The following is a 10,781-nucleotide window of genomic DNA, read 5'->3' on the forward strand; positions in this document are numbered from 1 at the left end:
TGGTTAACTGTATACGCTGACGGTACATGCTCACGGTTGACGGTACAATTCTATGGTTGACTGTATAAACTAACGGTACATGCTCATGGTTGACGGCACACTTCTATGGTTGACTGTATACACTAACGGTACATGCTCACGGTTGACTGCACACTTCTATGGTTGACTGTATACACTGACGGTACATGCTCACGGTTGACTGTACACTTCCATGGTTGACTGTATACACTAACGGTACATGCTCACGGTTAACTGCACACTTCTATGGTTGACTGTATACGCTGACGATACATGCTCACGGTTGACGGCACACTTCCATGGTTGACTGTATACACTGACGGTCTATGCTTGCGGTTGACAATACATGTTTAGGGTTGGTGGTACATGCTTGCTGTTAACAGTATATTGTGATTGATGATACACATTTTGGTTGACAGTACATGTACAGTTGACTGAATACATTAACAGTACACTCACGGCTGGTGATACTCATTTGTGGTTGACTGTATACGTTAGCAGTGCACACTCGTGGTTGACGATACACATTAATGGTTGATGGTGCATGTACAGCTGACTGTATTCGTTAACAGTTCATGCTCACGGTTGACTGTTCATGGTCAAATGTACCTGGTTGACTGTATACACTGATGGTCCACGCTCACGTTTGACCATACATACACCTTTAGCATGACTGAAACAGTTTGTGTCCTAACAAACGGGGTGTTCTGCAGCTTACGTTCCCATTTCAAGCAAATGGTGTTTTCCGTATTATTGCTTTTCATGTATCGATGATGGTTGACAGCCCGCACTCACGGTTGATGATACATGTTTAGGGTTAGCGATACACGTTTGCTTGACGGTATGCCTTCAGTGCGACCGGAACGATTTGAGTCCTCCTCCATCCTCACAGGATGTTCTGCAGCTTTCTTTGCATGCTAATGGGTTTCCCTTCTTTCTTTCTTTTCTTTTTTTTTACTATTCATGTACCGGTTCCCTTTGAATTCTCCCCGCAGGGCGATCAAAGCGTTCCAGGAGGTGCTGTACATCGACCCAGGCTTTTCCCGGGCCAAGGAGATCCACCTTCGCCTGGGTCTCATGTTCAAAGTGAACACAGATTACGAGTCGAGCCTAAAGGTACGACCCGAAGCGTTTGCTCTAACGAGGAGCTGGGAAATGGAGCCATTTTATCAACTTGTTAATTTTTTTATTGTCTTGCAGCATTTTCAGCTGGCTTTGATTGACTCCAACCCCTGCACTTTGTCCAAAGCTGAAAGTAAGCTCTTTCCTCTCCAGCAGCTTCTTTATTAGAATAATTACCTGCTTTGTGTTTCCTCATCGTTTGGTATCGCAGCATTTCTACATCGCCACCGTCGGCTCCTCTCTCTCGCTTCACTACCTGTTACCTTGGCGACGGCAATATCCATTTTCGCCCAGCCTCTCCGTTGCCGTTTGCCTCCTCGTTTCTGCACATAAATATCAAGGGCAGCCCCGATCTTCCACCCCTCCTTTCTTTCCCCCCTCGTTTATAACTCCCTCTCTCCCTCCATCTGCTGAGAGTCACTCAGGCAGCTTAGATCAGACACTGCGGCGCTCCAGACAAAGGAAGGTGCCGTCAGGCGCACACCTTGCCTACCTTTGGGTTTGTTGAACTTGACGTAGACGAGCGAGCTTCGTTTTTTTTTTGTTGTTGTTGTTGTTTTTTTACTTTTCCAAAGAGTTTCCGAAGAGAATCAAAACTGCAAAACATATTGTTTTTCTGAAATGTTTCCTGCCCAACTCATCTCTGTTCTTTCTTTGCAGTTCAGTTCCACATCGCTCATTTGTATGAGATTCAGGTAAGACATTTACGTCTTTTTTCCATTTTGTTTTGTTTTAGCAGAGGGAACGTGCGCTTCTGTTGTCCTTGCACTCAAGGGTACAGAGCAGGATTGTTTTATTTTGTTTCATTTGTCATTGAGGCAAAAGTTCCAGAAAGAATTTTAAAAAATCAATTTAAGCAATTTAGAGGACAGAGCTTTTGTTTTTACTTGATGCATCGAGGCGAGATCAGGGTGCATGAGTGAGTGGGTGGCATAGCAGGAGGAGGGGGGGGGATATAAGATTAGCCGATGATCGGGGTTGCCACGGAAACAGTGAAGTCTGTCTCGCCCTCTTTTGTATGCTGGTGGTGCCTTTCCTCTCATGTGTGGAGCAGCGCCTCTTTGCAGCATAGGTGCATGAGCAGAAAGGGCCGTGCACTTTATTATTCAATTCAGTTTATTTATATAGCGCCAAGTCACAACATAAGTCTTTATATCTTTAAGACATGCTTGTAGTCTAAGTAGCTGATTGGATTCATTGGGTTTCATGGACAAATATAACTGTGTATCATCAACATAACAATGAAAAATGTATCCCATGCTGTTGAATAACTTTACCTAATGGAAGCATATACAAGGTAAAGTATTGGTCCAAGCACTGAACCTTGAGGAACTCCATAACTAACTTTGGTGTATGAAGATTCATTATTTACATTTACAAATTGGAATCTATCAGATAAATATGATTTAAACCAATTTAGAGCCAATTTAGATTGTTTTTATTATTTATAACTAGGCCTGTCGCGATAATGAATCAATTAATCGCATGATAAATTAAAATTATCAGCCTCGTTTTCATTTAACGGCTTTATCAATTCTTCGTGTCTCTCTCTTTCTACTGAAGACACTGGATGACAAAAGGCTCAACTCCCGTGTTCTTCACTGAACTCTCCCTTTCTCTTTTCTATTTAAAATCTGTTTTAACCGTCCAAAATTGAGTTTTCGGATCATTAAAAGAAGCTAAGCTACGAGCTAGGCTAACAGGCCGACCTTGGGGAAAAAAACTGTTTTGTCGAAGCTCCAAAATTCACGGCTGAAACCCGTGCCTTTGTGTAAAAAGTAGTTTTTCTCTGCAAAAAGAAGCTGAGAACTTGTTTACTGATTTTTTTTTTTTAATTAAAAGCTTTGTGTGACAAATGCTATGCTAAAGAGCTCAAACCACACTGAGCAGCCGCCATTTTGAGAACTGAAAAACAGGAAGGAGAGACGGCCCATGTCACGTCAAGGGGCCTCCCATTTTTCTTAAGAGACACGTTGCTCGCTCCCTCACTATCCATCCTTCGGTTCAGTTAGTCTTATACTGCCATCCGGTGGTCAAAAAAGGTACTACACAAAACAAATTTAACATTTCTTCTTAAATTTGACAATAATTGCTAATTATTGTCAAATTTCAAACAATATTATCGTTTATCGCAATAATTTCTGAGACAATTAATCGAACAGCAACATTTGTTATCGTGACGGGCCTAACTCTAAATCTTCCACAAGTCTTGGGAGTCAATTATTTATTTTTTTAATGTCACCCCCAGAAGAGATACCGAGCTTCCAAGGAGGCTTACGAGAGCCTCCTGCAGACGGAGGACCTCCCTGCGCCGGTGAAGGCCACCACCCTGCAGCAACTAGGTAAGCCTTTTAAAAGTTTCCTCAGCAACTTTCCTCCTAAGAGCCGGAGAAACGCTAACGAGTGGACGAACTGCTCCCAGGCTGGATGCATCACACGGTGGAGCCGCTCGGGGACAAAGCCAGCAGGGACAGCTATGCCATTCAGTGTCTGCAGAAATCTCTGGAAGCTGACCCCAACTCCGGACAGTCCTGGTACTTCCTCGGCAGGTGCGGGCCTCTTCCCTACAGCCGTCTCGGTCTTGCAGCGATAGTTCTGCGAGTGTGTTTAAAATTGTTCTTATCGAGATCCGTTTTGCTTCTGAACGTAACTCGTTCCGCCATTTTTGTGCCATTTCAATGATTCGTGTGTCGAAACGTTTTCCGGCTCTGATGTTTGGTGTTTGTGCACTTTTTAGTTTTTGGAATGTTTAGCTTTGTCGGCCATGTTTTTCTCATTGAAAATGAATGGCGCTCTCTCTTCACGTCCTTCAAACCTTTCAGCTTTTTACAGCCATTTACTGCTCAAGTTCATGCAGAATAATCCAGGTATAAATCCAGCAATGTTTAGTTTTATTTTGTTTTTTTGCTGAGACATTTCATCATTCATCCAAATTACTTTTTTTTTTTTTTTTTTGTCTTTTAGCTAATGTTTTTAGGTATTTTTCAGCTAATTTTAGCTTTTTTTTTCTACTTCACCAAAGTTCATGCTGAATAATCCAGGTATAAATCCAGCAATGTTCAGTTCTTTTTATTTTATTTTGCTGAGACGTTTCATCATTCATCCAAATGACTTTTTTTTAGTCTTTTAGCTAATGTTTTTAGGTATTTTTCAGCTAATTTTAGCTTTTTTTTCTAATTCACCAAAGTTCATGCTGAATAATCCAGGTATAAATCCAGCAATGTTTAGTTTTATTAATTTTATTTTTTTTGCTGAGATGTTTCATCCTTCAAAGGACTTTTTCAATCTGAGGAGCCACCAAACCAAACTGATTTGAAACCAAATTATTTTTCTGGTCATTATTCTAATTTCAGCCTTTTGTGCTTCTAATTATTTCAACTTTTCATCCTTTGCAAATTTCATCTACCCTTTTATTTTTTATTTTTAGCTTATTTCAGATTTTTTTAGCCTCTTTTTGCCTATTTCTGCTCATCCTGCTGTTTTCAGCTGTTCATATTCAACTCGGCGTCACAGTTTAGCGATGGAACCTTCTCGTGCGCTGCATACTGGACGTGCGCACCTTTCGTTTTTGGCGTTAACGTCTGGAACGTTTTGTCTCCCTCAGGTGCTACGCCAGTATTGGAAAGGTCCAGGATGCCTTCATCTCCTACCGACAGTCCATCGACAAATCCGAGGCCAGCGCCGACACGTGGTGCTCTATAGGGTGAGCGTTTATTTCAGTCCGAGCAAATTCCGTTTTTCTCGATCTTTGCGACAACGTGGCGCTCCCTCTTCCCGTCAGGGTGCTGTACCAGCAGCAGAACCAGCCCATGGACGCTCTGCAGGCCTACATCTGCGCCGTGCAGCTGGACCACAGCCACGCGGCGGCCTGGATGGACCTGGGCACGCTGTACGAGTCCTGCAACCAGCCGCACGACGCCATCAAATGCTACATCAACGCCACGCGCAGCAAGGGCTGCACCAACACCGCCGCTCTGACGCACCGCATCAAATGTCTGCAGGTGGGTGGAACGGGATGTCTCTGCGGTGACGTGGGTGGAGGACGGGTGGAGAGCGTCGCAGACCGTAAACACGAGTTTGAATGTCATAAATGAGCTCCATCAGCTGGTTTAGTGTGTCCCAGCGAAACCTAAATGCTGTTTAATATCCCTTCAAAACTAAAAGGAATCATTTCTATTGAATCCCTTTATAAACCCTTTACTATTCAGAGGGTTCCTTTCGTACGGCACCTCATGCTCACTACTAACGGGGAATATTCTGCTTCGTGCAACATAACCCCGGAAAATATATAAATATTCAAACAGCAGGCCTTGAATAAAGCAGGTTGTAGATTACTGAAATAATCTGCAGACAGAAGCAGTTGAACTTGTTGTTTAGTCGAGTTTCTTCAGGTGGAACGATTTATTCACTCCATAAATGAAATTACTAGAGAAATTTCATGTCCTGCGAAAATGCAGTGCAAGTACTTATTGATGAAAAACGGCTGAAATGAGCTAAAAACAGCTGAAATGAGCTAAAAACATGCTGAAATGGAAGAATAAGTTAGCAGAAGAAAGCAGAAAGAACACACGTGCTGAATTAGGTTTAAATTAGCAGAAATGAGCACAAAAATTAGGAAGTTAGCTCAAAAAGATTAAATTAGCAACAACAACAAAAAGTAGCTGAAAAGGCAGAAAGAAGCTTAAACTACCCGAAAGAAGCGGATAGAGATGAAATGAGCACAAAAAACGTGGAATTGGCTGAAAAGGTTAAAATTAGCATTAAAGCAACTACCTTATTTTCCGGACTATAAGTGTAAGTCGCATTTATTTAGAAGTGCATTTCACAAAGTGCAAGAACAGACATTTAGTCTGAAATAACAGTAACACACAGAACAGACCTGGGATCCTGAACAGGAGAAATGAACATAACAAGCAGACGAGTCCGACAAGAAAGTTTCCATTCCACATCACTTTGGAGGCATTTTGCTTGTGTTAAGTTTTTTCAGTTATCTCTAAGTGAATGTGTGTGTGTGGGTGGGGGGGGTTGTAGCGGTAGAGGAACAACATAGTTGTCAAAAGCCTAGAGGACCCTCTCATGGCCGCAAATGTTAATGTTTACTCTAGTTCATGTGTATGAATGAACATTTACCTCATCAGTCAAAAATTGCATCATGAATAGATAAAAAAAAAAAAACGTATACAAGTTACTTAGGACTATAAGTCTCAGAACTGGCCAAACTATAAAAAAAAATGTGACTTGTAGTCCAGAAAATACGGTAAATAGTAGCGGAAATATAAAAAAAAAAGCTTAAACTAGCAAAAATAAGCTGAAAGGAGCATAAGCTGAAATTATCTTAAAGACGGTAATTGGGTTGAAAGTAGCAAAAATTACCATAAAAATTTTGATTTAATCAGAAAACAGCTGAAATTAGCCAAAAACATCCGAATAGCAGCTAAAAATCAGAAGGAAGCTGAAATTACCAGAAGGAAGAGGAGAGCACATTTTTGCTGAATTAGGCTGAAAAAAGTTGAAATGAATGCAAAAAATGTGGAGTTAGCTGAAAAATCTAAAATTAGCATAAAACAGCTGAATAGTAGCTGAAATAGCATAACGAACTGAAATTAGCTGAAAGAAGTTAGAAGAAGCACAAAATATTGTAGAAAGAAAGAATCTGAAAGGAGCACAACGCAGCCGAAATGTAGCTGAAATGGAAAAACAAGCCTGAATTAGCAGAAGAAAGCAGAAAGAACACATATTTGCTGAATTTGGTTTCAATAAGAAGAAATGAACGTATAAATTATGAAATTACCTTAAAAAAAAGGCTAAAATTAGCAACAACAACAACAAAAGAACTTTAAAGGCAGAAAGAAGCTTAAACTACCAGAAGGAAGTGGAAAGAACTGAAATGAGCACAAAAAATGTGGAATTAGCATAAAACAACTGAAATAGCAGAAAAAGCTCCAATTACCGTATTTTTTCGGTATATGTCGCACCTTTTTGCATAAATTTGCAAGTCCTGACTTATGCACAGAAGCGACTAATATTTTTCCCCCCCCCATATTTATAAACCAATTTTTGGCTGAGATCTGACTATTTCATTCATTCTGACATGGAAAATATTGAACACTACCATTTTCAGCCACTAGGGGGCACTTGAGTAATATGGCAAGCCAAATGTCTCATTAATAGGTAAAAGTGACGATTAATGAGACACTTGGCTTGCCGCACAAAGCCACCTTGGTCTCGCTCCAGAACTCCTGGAGCAAACGTCAAATCAGCTGCATTTCACCGCGTTGCCCAGGAGAAATGCAGCTGATTTGACCATTAAAGTGCATTTATTAAGGAAAAGTTAAAGTGAGACGCACCTTTACTATAATGTCGAGCAAACAAATACTGTATTTTCCGCCGTACACGTCGCTCCGCCCTACAAGTCGCATCGGTTATGCGTCATGCGTTAAACGTGTCGGGAGCCGCTACAACTGGTGGGCGTGGGCCACCTGAAGGTTTGCTGGAAGGGGCTTTTGCAGCCAGTAAGGGATGACGTTATAAAGCAAAACATATCTAAAGATTTTTAGCATTTATTAAAGAAAAAGCCCAGATTCTTGTAAAGAAGGGGGGGGGGGGGGAATCAGTCTTTACCTTTTTTAAATAAAAAAAACTATAAACTATGCAGACAGTTGTTCATATAAAGAAACAAAGCATCACGTTAATGTTTTACTCCTTGTACTCGCTCCAGAGTTCACGTTTGCAAAAGAGATGACACGAAAACGGTTTGAACGAGTCCCGTTTTGTTTGTTTTGTTATTTGTACAACAACCAATAAAATTCAGTTTATGTTGGTTTTGGTCGAAGCTTGAAAGAGCCGCTGCAGAGGGACTAAAGAGCCACACGTGGCTCCAGAGCCGCAGGTTGCAGACCCTTGGTCTAACTGTTCCTTAATAAATGCACTTTAATGGTCAAATCAGCTGCATTTGCCGGAGCGGAGCAGCGAAATGAAGCTGACTTCACGGTTGCTCCATGTGATCTGGACTAAGATGGCAGTCTATGGCAAGCTGATTGTGTCATTAATATTCACTTTTACCTATTACATGACAAAACGGCATGCCATACTACTAGAGTGACATCTAACGTCTGAAAAATGTTCAATATTTTCAATCAGAATGAATGAAAACGGTCATATCAGCCAAAAATTGGTTTATAAATATGGGAAAAGAAATCCATAAATACGTCGCTTCGCCGTATGAGACGCAGGGCGTGTAAATTATGCAAAATCTGCGACTTATGGTCGTAGATGCAACCTATACAGCGAAAAGTACGGTAGCTGAAAGAAGTTAGAAGAAAAAGAAAAATGTTGAAGTTAGCTGAAAGGAGCACTGAAAGTAGCTGAATTTTTTTAAAATTTACACAAAGGAGCTGAAGCAGAGCAAAATGTGGAAGGAGCAGTAAAAGGTTGTAAACACATTAAATATCTGAAGGACGTAAAATGAGCTCAGTTCATTCTCTGTGAGGGAAAAAAGTGGCAGAAAAGGGTAAATATTTCAAAAAGCTAAAGTTGCACCAATACCAAAAGTCACAGCTGAAAGAGCTGAACGTTTTGATTCACGATTTGCTGAAATAGCTGAAAACTGCGGGACGAGAAAGACGCTGAAAAACGTACAGGACCCAGAATAATAAAGATGAACAGGACCACAACAGTGTGAACGCTTTGACACGACGAGGGGTTCCAACGGCCTCGTGTTGCTTCATCCCTATTCCTGTCGTTTCTCTTTACATGTGCATGAAGGAATGCCACACCTCCACCTCGTGTGTTAGCATAATATCATTGCATTAAGACAAGCGGAGCGGCTTGCTTTAATGGATTTGTCGCTAAATGTCATTCCGGTTTTAATGACGATAACCGTCATAGTTACCATTGCTGATCATTTCCTTGTTTGAGGTCATCAGTTCTTTTTAATTTAAGCAGCTTTGTCCTTGATTTTTTTTTTTTTTCTTTTTGTTTTTTCACGTCGTTTTCCATTCCCTTAGGCTCAGTTGAGTAACCCCCAGCTCAGTAGCCTACAGGGTAAAAGTAAAATGCTCCCTCTTATTGAGGAGGCGTGGAGTCTACCAATCCCAGCCGAGCTCACCTCCAGGCAGGGAGGCCTGAGCAGTGCACCGCAGCAGGTGAGAGACCAGATAGAGCAACTTGCACCCCCACTTCAACCCCCCCCCCCCCCCTCCTTCCTGCAAACACGCACACACACATGTGGCTAACACTTGAGCTAAACGTCGCCTCTCTCTAAAAACATCCAGGTTTGTGAGTATTCACTCTTTCTTGCATGGGTTTGAAACGACGAGGTTCGCAGCCAAGTGTTACCCACCCCTACACCCCCTTTCTCTCTCGGCTGCACCCATCACCGGTCCAGCAGGTCTCTGTCCTCTTAAATTCTGCCCTCATGCTATTTATTTGGGGCGCTGTGATTTGCAAATCTCATTTGGGGATGTGGTAAACATCAAGCGTTGACACTAAGAAGCTGTACTGTTTGAAGAAATCAAACTTAGTTTTTGGTTTTGACGGCCAGCGACACGTCCAGGACCTGAGGAGACCGGTCTCAGAAGGACTCGCGTCCCATTCTGGTCTGATGCTGTTCAGCAGTCCTGGTTTGTCAAGCCACGTTGTAGCTAGGCCTGTCACGATAACGAATTGTCTCGGAAATTATTGCGATAAACGATAATATTGTTTGAAATTTGACAATAACTAGTAATTATTGTTAAATTTAAGAAGAAAAAAATTTAATTTGTTTTGTGTGTAGTACCTTTTTTGACCACCGGATGGCAGTATAAGACTGTTTGAACCGAAGGATGGATAGTGAGGGAGCGAGCAGCGTGTCTCTTTAAGAAAAATGGGAGGGAGGCCTCTTGACGTGACATGGGCTCTTTCTTCGGTTCTCAAAATGGCGGACGCTCGGAGTGGTTTGAGCTCTTTAGCATTTTTCACACAAAGCTTTTAATAAAAAAAATCAGTGAACAAGTTCTCAGCTTCTTTTTGCAGAGAAAAACAACTTTTTATACAAATGCACTAGTTTCAACTAGAGATGCACCGATCCACTTTTTTTTTTTTTTTTTTTTACTTCCGATCCCGATACCTAAATCTGGATATCGACCGATACCGTCCTGATATCATCGTCATTGATTTTATATGAAGACGTAATAATCTCCTCTCAAGTACAATTTGTACAAATATAAGCATGCATGTCAAAAAAGGCAACACGAGGTAAGTTTTATTAATGTTGGATACGTTTCAAAGTTAGAATTAAATCCTGCTAACACAAAACATGTTTGTTTTTATTCCTGGCTTTAAAGTGGATATTAAAGTGATTAGATGGCTTCAAACATCTGCTAAGTTCATGGCATTCCTTGTAATTATCAAATCATATGCTTTTTTATGATTGTCTACAGCTGTACTTTTAAATATCTCCTGGAGGGTAAACTATATCTTAGCTGCAAGTATCGAGATGAGAAATCCTTCGTTTTCTACAATTGATAGCGGTTGGTCATTAATTACGATGAAGTTAAGCAACTTCACGGTAAACATTTGAGCTCCGGGGCTTCAGCGGTCGGTTATTCTCGTTCAGTCCGGAGAAGGCAGTCTGATTTCGGTCAGCCGCGCTCAGTCTGCCC

At 41.3% G+C, this 10,781-nt stretch overlaps 1 protein-coding gene across 1 annotated transcript in view; it reads left to right on the plus strand.

Annotated features, from left to right (window-relative positions):
• Positions 1–10,781, plus strand: part of LOC119428746 (lysine-specific demethylase 6A) — a 40,675-nt gene that overhangs the window by 13,993 nt on the left and 15,901 nt on the right. The window contains exons 6-13 of the mRNA XM_037696423.1: positions 1,014–1,134; positions 1,219–1,273; positions 1,801–1,835; positions 3,389–3,482; positions 3,563–3,689; positions 4,745–4,843; positions 4,922–5,141; positions 9,147–9,284. Of these exons, the coding sequence (XP_037552351.1) occupies positions 1,014–1,134; positions 1,219–1,273; positions 1,801–1,835; positions 3,389–3,482; positions 3,563–3,689; positions 4,745–4,843; positions 4,922–5,141; positions 9,147–9,284 (889 nt within the window). The remainder of the gene's footprint in view (positions 1–1,013; positions 1,135–1,218; positions 1,274–1,800; positions 1,836–3,388; positions 3,483–3,562; positions 3,690–4,744; positions 4,844–4,921; positions 5,142–9,146; positions 9,285–10,781) is intronic.

This window comes from Nematolebias whitei, chromosome 23, assembly GCF_014905685.2.
Source record: "Nematolebias whitei isolate Nwh7 chromosome 23, NemWhi1, whole genome shotgun sequence".
In the NCBI taxonomy this organism is placed as follows: Eukaryota; Metazoa; Chordata; class Actinopteri; order Cyprinodontiformes; family Rivulidae; genus Nematolebias; species Nematolebias whitei.